The 14,627-nt window shown below is 35.6% G+C and overlaps 1 protein-coding gene across 3 annotated transcripts; it reads right to left on the reverse strand.

Annotated features, from left to right (window-relative positions):
* Window positions 1–436: 436 nt before the first annotated feature.
* Window positions 437–12,141, reverse strand: LOC103441977 (vacuolar protein sorting-associated protein 52 A). 3 transcript variants are annotated; one of them, XR_011583533.1, is made up of 20 exons: window positions 11,547–12,141; window positions 11,329–11,426; window positions 10,795–10,855; window positions 10,165–10,260; window positions 9,464–9,565; window positions 8,350–8,433; window positions 7,982–8,062; window positions 7,587–7,730; window positions 7,026–7,117; window positions 6,012–6,093; window positions 4,221–4,403; window positions 3,349–3,464; window positions 3,186–3,244; window positions 2,863–2,963; window positions 2,717–2,767; window positions 2,070–2,249; window positions 1,846–1,980; window positions 1,594–1,719; window positions 1,230–1,287; window positions 437–1,070 (listed from the first exon to the last, which is right to left on the reverse strand). XR_011583533.1 is itself a non-coding variant. In XM_029107435.2 (20 exons), the coding sequence occupies exons 1-20, from the start codon at window positions 11,571–11,573 to the stop codon at window positions 766–768; spliced, it is 2,130 nt and encodes a 709-aa protein (XP_028963268.2). In that variant the 5' UTR covers window positions 11,574–12,141; the 3' UTR covers window positions 437–765. The 3 variants fall into 3 exon arrangements, 2 of the variants coding, with proteins under 2 accessions (XP_028963268.2, XP_070682713.1); XM_029107435.2 differs by having other exon boundaries at window positions 1,594–1,668; XM_070826612.1 differs by having other exon boundaries at window positions 437–1,073; window positions 1,594–1,668.
* Between the last annotated feature and the right edge of the window lie 2,486 nt (window positions 12,142–14,627).

Below are 14,627 nucleotides of genomic sequence, written 5' to 3' on the forward strand. Positions count from 1 at the left end.
TGATATTGATGACGTGGTAATAGTTGGGCCTACTTGATCCACACTTTAAATGTAATCTAGTTGGACAATCCGCACTCAGAAAATGACATCCCATCCTTTTTGACGTGGTCCTTTTTTTTTTTTCTAAGTGCAGCAATACTAAGAAGATGGGGAATTCAATTACGCCATGTTGGTGGACAATCTAATTTGATATCGAATTTACCATTCACGAAATTTAAATGTAAAATCTCTCACTTACAAGTAAAGAGGAATATCACCAGACCGTAGTACACGACGTGGGTCCATTTTAAGGGACAAATAAGTTTGAGCCCCAAGACTAGTTCTCAGGCCGAGCTTTCACGTAGACGACAAGTTCCGAAAATCTCATGTTATTTTAATATTGTGAAGATCACGTCACGTTATTTTAATAGAAGCAAAGTCCTCAATGTTCATGATCTTCGTCAAATTCAATCTTTACATTTCAAGTCTATTTCCTTTTAGTTTAATCAATCATGTAACGGGCACTTGGTCTTTGCATTTGTTTTAGGCAAGCATAGCACATTGAAAACCAAAAAGTCCTCGTTCATTGAGGTATAAAAAAAGAACCTAACCGAACCACCGTCTCATTCAGCGCTCAATCGTTTGGTGTATAATTCAGATCTCACGCAAACCTACAAAATCACTACACAAACTGTGTCTGTTGGAAGCCTCCAACGTTGGCACGCATGCAATCACCCTTTCTCTCAAGCCTTCTCTTGGCAGGTAACCCATATGAACCGAAACAACCTAGAAGGTCCTCGAGTATTTTCTAATTTCGTACATGATTGACGATATGGACACTAGATCCTTGTTGAGAGCAGACCCACCAACAATCCTCTTTATGCAATCTGAGAGCCTTGTGTAATATAGCAACAGCTGAGTCAACGCCGCCCTCAAGATCTCCATACCACACAGGAAGTTGCTGAAAGAAGTTATGACATCTTTGTGCATCAGTTCGATTGCAGCTTTCCATCTACTCGCAAAGTCCTTCACGAGGGGCTCAACCTCCGCAACAGTTATAGGCTTCTCAGAACTAGCACTTGGATCCTCCGCTGAAAGGAAAATTGCAGGTAAGTACATTTTTGAAGAAGAAGCAAATTTTTATTGCAAACAAACAATAAAAAAACAAAAGCGGACAAGAAGCTCGCAAAGGCACAAACAAAACAAGAAGGATAGAAGATGCCACAGCATTTCTTCACCAAAATACTTACAAGCTCGGGTTTTAACAAATTTGATTAAATCGCTAAAATGCTCTAGTAGTAGTTCTTCCTGCAAGGAGAGAGGTGAAAGCTTAAAACAAAAGAAGCAAAGCAAAACCATATACCGTAAAGGGAAGAAAGAACAAAGAGGCTATACAATTGTGTTATTTATCCCATTCTCCTCGTATGCTTCTATTTATGTTCTCATGAAAACTTGTAACGAATGCACAAGCAAGACTGAAGTACCATATCAGAAATGAACTAGAAAGATAAAATGTTTAGCTGAAATCCAAACTTCATTTGCAGACTAATAATTCAATCTTGAATTTGCACCAAAACACGATCTGCAAGATAGGTAGCACAACCACTCACTTACCACAAATAATGCTGTGTTGCTTTTCAGAAGTTCCTCGAAGTGCATTTGAATTTTACCACCTTCTGGATCAGCTTCCTAGCATTCAAATGACAAAAATTGTGAAACAGCAGCAACCAAAGCATGAAACTGATACAACTGAGCATGTTCAAGAAATTTTGCCAGAGACTTAAATTTCACCTTCATGTTGATATAGATCCTTTGACGTTCATTTCAATTTTCAAAAGAAAAAAAGAAACAAGAAACTGAGTTTACCTTCAAAACAGCAATCGTCATATCATAATTGTTTATCAGAAACACGGTTTGTAGCTTTGGTTTTGGAAATAAATTAGCAAGCTTGATAAGTAAGTCGTCAATAGCCATTCTCAATCGCTCCAAATTTAATTCAAGCTGCAAATCATGGATGGATAATTAAGTCCACGAAGTGATCAAGAATCTTAAATGAGCATAAAGTTTTAAGTTCATTTTCTACATCTAACCTGCCCATCTCCATATTCCACATTGAGGTGGATAAGTGAAGCTGTAAATTCAGCATAACGCCTCATGACATAGTGAGGATGAACATCATCTTCCCACAATGTCTTCACATTTGCATTCCGCATGCTGTTTAGATGCAGGTCAAACACAAGCTTAAAGCGAGGCCATAGGGCAATATTGACCTGTTAATGTTTCAAAATCAGAGGCATTTTCGTTACATGCATTTATGATATAAGACCCAATACAAGGTGTGCTTTCAATACGATCCATTTGAAGAAACATAAGCCAATACTAGCAATTTGTAACTCTCTTTAACATTTACATATCATCAACCATCAAAGAATACAAGTAACCACATGCAGAATGCAGATGCAGGTCAAACACCATCTTCAAACGAGGCCATAGGTTAATATTGACCTGTTAATGTTTCAGAATCACACGGCTTTCTTGTTACATGCATTTATGATATAAGAGCTCAATACAAACTGCGCTTTCAAGTTTCAATATAATCCATTTGAGGAAACATGAACCAATACTACCAATTCGCAATTCTCTTTAACATTTACATATCATCAACCATCTATGAATACAAGTTACATGCAAAATGCAGATGATATGATTACCATAGAGACAAATTCACGACACACACCTTGTCAAGGTATGAATCCAAGCATGGAATACGCCGCCTAGACATAATGAGCTGCAAAGGAAGGAAAAAAAAAATCAGAAATAGAATATCTTCAAGCAAATGCACCACAGAACACAGGTTGAGGGTCTCATTAGAATGATAACTACCTGGTGCTGATGTATTATGCAAATCATTAGCATTACACCAATAGCATCGTAACAATTTGGAAGTATTGAATTGAAGTGTTCGTCAATTACAGAAAATGGGCCTGGCGTTAAAAAGCATTACAAGTCGTCAAAATAAGCTGAATTTTCAAAAAGAAGCACAATGAGAGTCTTCAAAGATCCAAATCGATCATCTGAATCTAACAGCCACCGGTAGAATGCTTTAAAATTTGGGAGAAGTTTATGCTCTTTGTAGTTATAATCAGTATGCAATTGCCAAATGTTTAACCATAACAGAATGAATCAGGAATAGCTGTCATGTTTACCAGCAAAAATTTCATAAAATACGGATTGTTCGCCAAAGAAATCATCACAGAAATGATACCTGCATATAAGAGGGGAAAATTGTGAAAACAATTCAGTATTTGGTCAAATTTCAATTAGCAATTTAGAAATCATTATCAAGGAGCAGGGCAAACTCTAGCGTACTCGGAAGTAGCAGTATCCATAAGTAGCTTGTGCAAGCTCCTGAAGAGGACCTCGTATGGATACTTGATGGAGCTGGCTTCAGCTATATGTGGAATCAACGCAGGTTCATCAATTTCCTGGTAGATAGCAAAAATTTAAACATGACATGTTTTACATGCAAGATATATAAAGAAAATGGCATCATAAGAAAACTAAGACTAGCTGCCATTACAAAACCATCATCTATCACATTTATACCAATTGGACATTTAAAAGTGGAGTATAAGACAAAGTATAACAATCCTTATAAAAATATCGCAATTAAAGACGTAATTTGTCACAATACACTACATTTACAGTGTTGCCTGTTTTTAGACAAAGCCAATTCCAAGCATTCAAAAACTATTAAAGATATACTCATTATAAGGTCCCAACAATTTCCATATCAAAGACATTCAATATCATATAACCAACAGGACCAAAGAAGTTACAGTCAATTCGATTATGGCAACTGATTTAAAATGTTGATCATTCTTCATTCAAAAAGGCATGAGTCATGATACAATGATCAACATAACACTAGAGCTCCTCTGTTGCTTCAGCCTATCTTGTAATTTTTATATTCTTCAACATATATTGCAGGCTGTTCTAATATGTAATGTCACATTCATAATATGGTGGGATAAAATGGTAACCTTCATCCAGAAACATTCAATATAATAATCACAGTCTCGTTAATAAGTACACAGGTTGCAATAGTTTTTGGCAACTATTCTTACAAAAAAAAATATAAAAAAGGAAACAAGCTTTTCGCAAAGATGCTACAGTTAGATATCATTTTCCCATGGTCTTGTATTAAAATTGGATTAACAAGTTAGTTGCAGTAACAAAACCTTTAAAACTTTTCTCCTCTCTCCAAGAGCAAAGACAGCAGACCGGTTCTTCAGTGGTTCCCTTCCTCTTGAAAAGAGACTAGTGTTCCTAGTCTCAACGCCAATTAAATCACTAGACGCTGCTATATCCAACTGTAGTTTCTCAAGTGCTTGAATGTAAGCACGGAAATGTGCACTGAGAACCTGCAAAACATATAACTCAACTTCAATATACTACATAGATTATCCATTTTCTTTTTGCCCTTTTTTTATTAATGTGAAGAGGTGGATTCAGACTTGGGAGCTCTTCCAACTTTGGGAAAAGAAATCAATTACTCTTTACAATAGCATTCATAGCATAAATTATCCTACTCCTTTACTAAAGCTACATTAAATGTTAAAATGAGGTACCAAGGAATGAGAGGGCGAGCCTTGGCACAATGGAAAGGTTGCTCCTTTGTGACCAAAAGATCATGGGCTCAAGTCGTGGAAACAGCCTCTTTACAAGCTTTGTAAAATGTTTACTCCCACTCTCTACTCTCCCAACCCTCACAAAACGGGGAGTCTTGTTGGCTTGGGGTCACCCTTTTTGTCTTTTTGGGTACTGGTTACACACTTTTTAAATGTTTACTAGCAGATTACAAGCTTTGTAAAATGTTTACAACCTGGAAGTGGGGGGTTGGGGGAGCAACATCTATCGTACATAGCCTTACCCTTGCTTTGCAAAGAGGCTGTTTCCATGACTTGAACCCGTGACCTTTGGGTCACAAAGGAGCAACCTTTCTGTTGCGCCAAAAAGACAAAAGGAAAACCGAAAATAAATTTGTGAAGCTTTTGATGAAGTAGGATACTGCCTGAAATTAAACATTTGTGAAGCTTATAAACAGCTTCGGCTTTGATGAAAGTGTTATAGATCAACAAAATGTACATCAAAAATCACCTAATCCAGAACTGATAACAGAAGAAAACAGAGAGCATTTTAAGCTAAATGGACAATGAGCATGTGACACTACCTGTTTATGTATGGTAGTTCATCTCATAGTTGCCGGATTCGGTGAAATCCCGTCCGAATTCCGTATCGGTATGGACGTACCAGTCCTTTTTGGATTCGGTGGTGAATTCAGTGTTTCATCTAACCATCTCCTATAATTTCTAATCAGATTACAGAAAAGCTGTAATTTTTGGGAAGAGAGGATGGAAACAACTGGAATTTTGAGAAACTCTGTGCTTTTGGTTTTTGTCAGGTAGAGGGAAGACGATGAAGGAGAGGAAGAGAGATAAAATATTAAGTTTAATTGTAATTTTTAATATTTTTATTGTGTTAGTTGAGGGTCCCATCTGGAGTATTGATTTTTTAGAGAAGTAAAGAGTCAGAGGCCGATAGCACTTCCCAAGTTCCATATTAATGTAATATGTATATTATTATGACTAGACAATTAAGTGAATTAATTGTTTTTTATTTGTATACAAATAATTGCTTACAAATAATCAATTTAAACAAAAATAATTGTTTACAATAACTATAAATATTATTGTAAAATGTATATTATAAATATTTTTAATTTATATTTTTAACGTATTAAGAATGAATCGAACTGAATATCATACTGTCTATGTGTCCCCTCTGACAATATCATACTGTCTATGTGTACCCTCTGACGAATGGTACTTTAGGTTATTACTGAATTCTGTACCTGAATCGAACCACGAACTTGAACCGAACCCGTATCCGGAAACTATGGTTCATTTAGCAGTATTCTAGTTCTTCAATATCATAATTCAAAGACAGGTCATCAGTTTTAAAGTATTCACCTTGTTCATTGTGTCAATGTATGCTGCACGAACCTCAATATATACCTCCTTGCCATGTTCCTTCAGGAAGGAAACAACATACCTACATTGTCATGCTGGAATCAATCAATAATAAACAATAAAAAAAAAACACAAAATCATTCTGATAATAACAATATCTATACATATCTCATGGAAAGAAAGGACACAGAGCCCATCTAACAGGTACTTATACCCTGAATTGATGATAGTGGCATCCCAAATTGATTGCACATAACAGCACTGGCACCCAAAATAAACCCAAAACAGCATGCACATCTAACAGATACCTACGTTTAGTCGTGTCACACATTACTGGCACATGAGTGCACGCCGTATTTATACAGAAGCAATATCACCACTGAGAACTTGCTCTCGACAACTCAAGGAAGACTACATTTACAATCATTTAGCACTACCAACATATAATCCAGGAAAAGGGATAGTAGGGCACACATAAAAAAGACACTAAGAATGTATGATCCAGTTTCTCTTAATCTCAAACTCATGAGACAATCAAATAGTTCATAGCCTGATTTATCTCGTACGATCAAACTCATAAGTGAATCAGATTATTTCAGGGAACAAAATAATGAGCAACATAACTTTTTTCCCACTGAATCCTCCAATAACCCATGTAAATAGACTCATTATCCTTAATAGTTGCTGCCACCCTGAGTATCTGTAACTAGGGCTGTCAATGGGTTGGTTCAATGATCTGAATTCAACTTGAACCTGATAAATTAATTTGTGATATTAATGAAAACCAACTCAAGAGGTCGCACTTGGTGCGATGGCAAGTGCCTTCGCCCATGAGCGGTAGGTCTCGGGTTCGAGACTTGGGAGCAGCCTCTCCATAAAATGGGGATAAGGCTAGCCGACATTCACCTCTCCCAGACCTTGCGTAAAGTGGGAGCCTTGTGCACTGAGTACGACATTTTTTTTTAATGAAAACCAACTCAAATAGAACTGAGAATACTGTAAGAAACTACTCACTTGTACTTCAAAAGAACATTCTGCTGAAGGATCTGGATATTTGTTTTAGGTTTTCTCAATGCATAAAGCTTCTGAACAACGAAGTCAAACACCTGTGGAAAGATAGATGTAGACAGATGAAAGCTCATACGTTATGAATCTTTTGTAAATGGGATGGATCAAATTAAACATTGGGTTTTTATCACAAATGGTCCCTCATTTTGTTACGCCGAAAATCAATCAATGGAGTCCCTAATTTGACCACAGCACACCAGTATAGTCCCTGCTGTCCAAATCCGTCGAAATTTCTGTTAGTTTTCTGACGTGGCAGTGTGGCACACAGAAAACTCACAGAACCAATATTTTGATGCCACGTAGACTATACCCAATATTTTGGTCCCTCAATTTGAAAACCAATATTTTGTTGGAAGAACACTAGAATTTACTCCTATATGGTATATGTTAAGAGGCATTTACTGTTCTGCTGACATAGATCAGGCATGTACAATACGTGAACATACAATAACACAAGCAATTAGATGATCAATATCAGATAGTTTATCTGGCAACTCAGGTACCAACCTTGGAAACTGCTTTCTGTCGAAGTTTTTCAAGCTCTGGCTGAACATCTTTTAGGGCTTTTGAAGTTTTAACCATAAGATCTATTTCTGCAAACTTGAGCTTCTTACTAAGAATCTCTAAAGTTCTCATATATTCATCATTCACCTGGATAACAATGACACATTGAGCATGTTAACTGCAATGAAAGAAAGACAACACAACATAATACAAATTCAATGTGCCTACTAAAGAACATGTTAAGTTTCACTTAAGAAATGATTCAGTCGAGATTGTGAGAAAACATTCTTATCAAGATTATAATGGCACTTATTATCATACACGAACAGAAAAAACGTGAAAAATGATGATATTGCAATTACAAGGAGAAATTTAACAATTAAAGGAATAAGATATACCTCGCCTTCAACAATTATGTCTACCATTCTTGGTGGGACTATAATGTCTTCAACAAACTTAGCCAATTTTGATTCCGCCACCTGTTAAGTGAACATAAACCGGTAATTTATATAAGAAACAAGAAGCTTATGGATAAGAATCAGACCAACTATGTCTACCATTATTTCACCTTAATCAATATACGGGCATAACATACCATACTATCTGCTAATCTGGTAAGAAATTTCTATAGATATTATTCCAACAATTTTACAACACAAACAAGCAAGCTACAGAGGAGCATGCCTCATCAATACTCAAAAGATTAGTTGTTAATTGAACTCAAGAAAAGTGAAAACATAGAGCTTTTTATACAAACAAATGATACCTTGCGATTCTTAAGCTTCAAACCCATGTCCATAGACTTCTCCTGGAGAATTTTGATGTCTGAACTTATTGAACCAATCTCTGACTGGACAAGGATTCTTGTAAGTATTAATGATATTGATATAACATATGTTAAAGGGGAGGATAATTGACAAACAATCCCCTTAAAGTTCTACGATTTTGTTGTATTTATTTAAAGTAGAGTGGGTGATTGCATGTTGTGCGGTTTTTTCAGATGATTCCTTGGTATCCAGTCTTGTGCTTATGCTTTTAATAAAAGGAAAACTAACGAAAAATCCAAAAAAACTTCCCTTTTAATGAAAAGCCCTTTTTAAAGGTATAGTGAAATAGTACCAGGGAAAGGTATAGATGTGGTTTTTCGTTAAAAGTGAACAGTACCAGGAGTGTTTTGTTAAAACTCCCTTTAATAAAAGCAATTGTTTCAAAATTTTAAAAGAATTATTGAAAAGAAAATAAAAGCTCAATGCAAAAAATAGAAGGTTAAGCAACAAGACATGAGGAAACCCAATATGAAATTAATAGGCCAAAGTAAAAGGAACTGGAAAAAAAAATGAATATCATTTAAAAGGCATATAATATCTGAAGTTTATGTGCTTTTTAGTTCTATCACAGCTGAAATGATGTATTGTTTTTCGAGCATAGTTGTGGGATAAAATAAAAATTTAGAAACCGTTTAAAAGAAACACATACTTTATTAATGAAAAAAATGAAAAATAAATACATAAAATGTAAGATGGACAAGAAATCCGTATATCTAACTTAACACCTTCAAAACTCAAACACTGTACAATCAAGAAGAATACACTAAATAGAATTTTAGAATATAACTAAAATGAAAAACAAAAGGATTTTTAATGCATTCCCTTTAAATTACTGCGGCAAGTATAACTAAAATGACTCAAAATACTGATATGGACGACAGTTTTTATTTGGGCAAATATGTTGATGCTAAAGAGTCATCGTTAAATACATTTTCCAGAAACATAAGTGAGAAGTCAGAAGTCTTTCCATCAATATAAGCAATAGAAGATACAGTCATTGTGTGGGTGAAAGCATGTAATGATTGTAAAACGGCAAAGAAGGGACCAATCTACCTGAAATCCACTCAGAAGAGTTTCCATCTGTGACAAAATGCTGTCACAATCACGAATTTGATCATGAAGAGATACTAGATTATCACTTTCTTTAATATAGTCCTGCAGTATTGCAAAAAGGAAGATCCTAACGATCAAATTAATTATTCCCAGAACCCTATCCACTATCTGTATAACATTAATGCAGGAAAGCACATGTGAGCCATGGGTAAATGATTTTCAGAAAAAATTAATAACCATGCACCATAAAAGAAGCATTTATGCTGAAAACTGTGAAAACTTGACTGCATCATTTCACACTGCACCAAAACACAACAGGATGGAACCAAAATTTTAACCCTTCATAAATTTGCACAGCATCTTCCAAGAAAAAGGAGTACCTCTTGAAAAGATTTGAACACATAACAAATGTTTCATAACCAAAACGAGAACAGTTTACCATGATTAAACCTTGTTACAAGGTAAATTTTGTAATCACAAAGCTAAAGGAAGTACATATTTCAACAGGAACATTAACACTATCTTATTTGCACATATTTTGCACATATTATGCACACAAGCAAAGCTACTAAAGTGAAACAGTAAAAAGGAACTCTTATCATAACTCAAAAAAGATATTATTTTACAAGTTAATCTTTTAGACATAAAATGAACTAGGGAATGCACAAAATATGGTAAAGAGAATGTGAGTGACCAAGAACCTGGATCGAGTCCAATTCAACTTGTCGTATATTGTTCTCAACCCCCTTTGTATGCTCCCGAAATTTTGTGCCTTTAGACAATATGTTCGCAACTACCTACATTAGATGATATATAGTCAAAAGATTAATGCATTTTAGTGACCAACACAAGGCAACATATTCCCAACTTTCTACATCAGATTCAGATGATAGATAGAAGAAATATTGATGCATTGAGTAGTTCATCACAAGTATTAGAGCTAAGAAAGTACAAAGAAATTACTGTATTCACTATTTACACAAACTACACACAACATAAGTATAAAAATAGGATAGGAGTCCAACTACATGAATCCTTATGAACTAACTAGCTTATTTTCAAAAAATAAATAAAATCATATGCATTCTCTGACCAGGAAAAAATTACTTCTAGGCATTACATGTGTCATGATTTCATATGCTTCTCCTTAGTAGCATGCAACGAAACGGATAATTACATTTTAGAACATTTCACTAGAACAAACCATATTCACAAAACAAAGAGAAAAGACCATTCTCTCTTATCACAACAAACATAAAACCAATTAAAAGAAATACAATGAAACCATGTATTAGAGCATTAAATAGCATAGAAACTTAAATCTTACTCACATCATCATGTTTACATTCTTCCAATTCTTGTTGCAGTCCTTCTAACGATATATCATCAGTGCTGAGAGGAGAAGGAAAAGTTACGATGGAATCATTACCAAGATGATGCACTCAAACTATATCTTGCAATTCTAGAATATTTATTCCATTAGTTATCAACATACTCAGCATAACATGTGGCGCCGCACATGCATTTCAAGTAATCAATTTAATTTTGCACGCGTAAACCTCTCCTAATTTCGATACACAGATAATAAAAATAAAAAGTTCCATACAGTTCCTCTGCAGGCATGTTTATCACAGTACTTGTAAAAACAGCCCTGTCAACATACATCATACATGATAGTCTGTGTCATCGTGTCTATGGTAGTCTGTGTCATCGTGTCTATGGGTTAGAAATTTGTTTGTGTGCGTGGCATTACTCATACATGGGTGAAGACTGATTCCTAGTGTAGTATCCGATAGCTGTTAGCCAAAATTTGACAATGTGAATTCAATTTATCAACTATGTAGAAATTCGAAAGAAGCATATACCTGCTTGCATCCTCCTCAACAATCAAGTCCCCAACAAATGCACCCAAATCGAAAACCGCTTTCTGAGCATCATCATTGCTCACATCATAAAACTGACCCTACAAGCACGCACGCACGAAGCCCGCTAAATCGTAATTTAACACAATATTTGTAAAATTAGGAAACAGATCATTCTAATTAAGCTCTTGCTTCACCAAATTGAGCAATGTAAGGTTTACCTCTTCGTTGCTTGCAACATAAGTCATGTTGATTGTTCTGTGCAAGTGGTTGGCAAATCCAATCGATCCGCCACTGAAGATTCGATGACAATGTAAAATCGTTTTTCCGAATTGATAATTGCTGATCGTCTCTAGGCCATTGCTATGGCGGCAATGCCGAGTATTCCCGCGACGGAGAAGGGTGGGTCTCAGTATACACTGATTTCACAGGAGCTTGACCGGAAACAAAGCTCGGCGACGGAGAGGATCTCAATTCCTGTAGGGATCCGTGAAATCGGGATTTAGAAAGAAACCAGATCACAAATTAAGAGCGAGAAAGAAGAAGGAAACAAAGCTCCGACGATGACGACGACGACGAAGAATAAGAGACTGAACTGTAACAATGGGGGAGGATATGAGCAATAAGTCGATTTGCAAGTCGCTCTGATCCTCTCTGAAGGATGAACCTGCAACTGGGGCTGGTTGCCCGGGTTGGAAGGGTAACCCAACCTTTTACAATTCGGGCGGGTCTCCGGGTCGGGTTTGATTGGGTTGGATATAAAAATATGAACCCCAGCCCAAGTCAATGTAAGTCCGGTTTTCAAAGGAAAATAATGTCTCCAAGCAATCAAGATGATTATTTTACCAAAATGTCCTCGATAACAGTCTTGCGGCGCCATGTCATCGAGCATTTATCCAAAATTACATTGATAACCCCAGCTTTGACATCACCCTCTACCCAAATGTCTAGGAGATTCCTTCGAGACGCAAACTTGAAAGCATCCATGAGAGTAGCCAGCCACCTCTGCCACCAGAATTGTGGTTGAGGCAAGATTTTTGGTGCAACAAAAATAGGATTCCCCAACTCATCTCTTAATACAGACCCACCACATAATAGTTAAAAACAAGACCCATCAAAATTAATTATAAAAATATTGTTGAGTTTCAAAAGTACTTGAAGTGCAGTTTGAAATAAGCACTCAGTTATGTGCTTCTTATTTGTTACTTTAAAGATTATAATTGTTTGAACCAAATTTGCGCACATCTGTATACAACTGAGTTACACTCCGGAAAACTTGTAAACAAGAACAAACAACGGTAAAGAGCCTTGCTACCAATGGGATACCGGTCAATCAAGTCAGTAAAGAAATTAGAACTCAAGCAATAGACTGAGAGCATATTATGGAACACCCTTCACGTTCACCCTAGGGAGTATTTGTATTAGCTGAGAAGGGTCCTTATGACGATAATAATACATCATTAATCGAGAGTCATAAACTCTTAAAAGCAATATACGAGTATATTTCCTTGTTAAAAATGGTTGATCTTATCTCGCGATGCACGTCGTTCTCTTTATAATTTGTGCACAAGGAATTATAGGAGCAAATGAAAACTCAAAAGTAAATTTGTGCATGAGTTGGTAAGCGGTGTTCAAAAATGGTGTACCATTTTGAAATCAACCTTATACTTTGCAGGAGAGTGCTATGAACATTTGCATTTATCGTGAAATTTGGATTTTCTCACTCCTTAAAATGTCCATGTCACTTTTCCAAACCGACTTCCATTCTCAGGAGGTTTTTGGAGGAGGAGAAACTCCGGCGAGGTGAGACGGAGGAAGCCGGCACAAATTGAATGTGGATGAGGCATGGAATGAAGACCTTAGGTTATGAGGCGTAGGAGCAATGGTTAGAGATGACCATGGACATTTTGTTTCAGGCTTTGTTAAAAAGTACAACCATGTCTCATCTCAGCTTCAAGTTGAAGCTTTGGCTGCCATCGAAGGTCTGGTGTTAGCGTTAAAAATGGGTTTACATAATCTAAATTTCGAGAGTAACTTTATCTAGATTATTATAACGTTGAAGGATATGTCACTCAATTTGTGTTTCATTGGACCTATTGTGGAAGATGCATAGCATCTAATATCTACAATTATTGGAGTAACTTTTACCCATGTATGCCGCCAAGCAATAATGTTACTTATTGTTTAGCTCGTTAGGCAATTTACCATGACTTGTTTAACTATTTTGAGAATCTCCAAAACTCGTTTTAGATTTAAAATTTGACGAGTATATCAATTAGTTGCTTGTGTGGTGGAAATTTTTTGTACTAATGACGTTTTTCCTTATTGAAATCTATCGTCGTACCTAAAAAAAAAATGTTGTCTAATGATTATTTTTCTTACTTGTAAATAAGAGGTTTTCCATTCAATTCTCATCGATATTGAGTTCAAACCAAATTATTAGACCTACTGGTAAAACTCAAATTTTAGGTTATAAACCTACCTCAACTTACTCAAACCCTTGAGACAAATATGAGTTAAAGCCTAAAACTCATTTATGAGGCAAATTTAGCTCATGATTCCTCTTAAGTTCTTGGGGATGCTTAACCATATATGTGTATTTTTTTAGGTTTATATTTATAAATTTATTGAATACAAAAAAAATTATTTTATGTATCTCATATTCTTTCGTAGAGTTGCATGAGTTTATAATTTAGTGATTTTTCAATATTTATCAGAATCTAAATATTTTTGAGTTAAAATGTTCATAATTAAATTAATAGTCTACATAATTTTTTTTAAAAATTATTTTAAGAAAAAAAATTATAAATTCATTCTTTAACCAAAGGTGTTACGTTTTTTTGACAAAAAAATGTGTAGAGGAGACTTGAGATCTACCGCCCAATTTCCTGAAGACATTGTCGTCAACAGAAAGAAAGATTAAAAAAAGCGGAGGCAGATTCTCTGCCCGTCTGTTTGGGTGTGATTTTTATTCATTCTTATTTTATATAGTTACTTAGATCACGTTAATATTTATATTAATTTTTTATAGAAATAATATAATAAAAAATAATAAGAATATAAATTGTTAATATAATTTAACCGTGACCGTACAATTAAAAAAAGATGAAAAGAACATCCAAACAAGACGAGGCAGACAATCTGCCTCCAAAAAAAACCCTCACCGTAAACGCCGCCACGAGACTGCCACGTAGGCTCGAGAAGAAGCCGAAGCAAGCCTATTCAGTTCTCGAACCATGAGGCTCGGACGACACAGCTGGAAACAGCCTGTCACCAACAAAGTCCCACTCACCTATTCCCCT

This window comes from Malus domestica, chromosome 08 (genome assembly GCF_042453785.1).
Source record: "Malus domestica chromosome 08, GDT2T_hap1".
Classification (NCBI taxonomy): domain Eukaryota; kingdom Viridiplantae; phylum Streptophyta; class Magnoliopsida; order Rosales; family Rosaceae; genus Malus; species Malus domestica.

Excerpts from the sequence above, each read along its gene's own strand:
- LOC103441977 (XM_070826612.1), bottom strand. The coding sequence starts at position 11,573 with ATGACTTATGTTGCAAGCAACGAAGAG. Across the intron at positions 4,404-6,011 it reads ACATTGACACAATGAACAAG|GTTCTCAGTGCACATTTCCG; the intron begins GTGAATACTTTA and ends TATGTTTTGCAG. Across the intron at positions 3,465-4,220 it reads AGAGGAGAAAAGTTTTAAAG|GAAATTGATGAACCTGCGTT; the intron begins GTTTTGTTACTG and ends GCTATCTACCAG.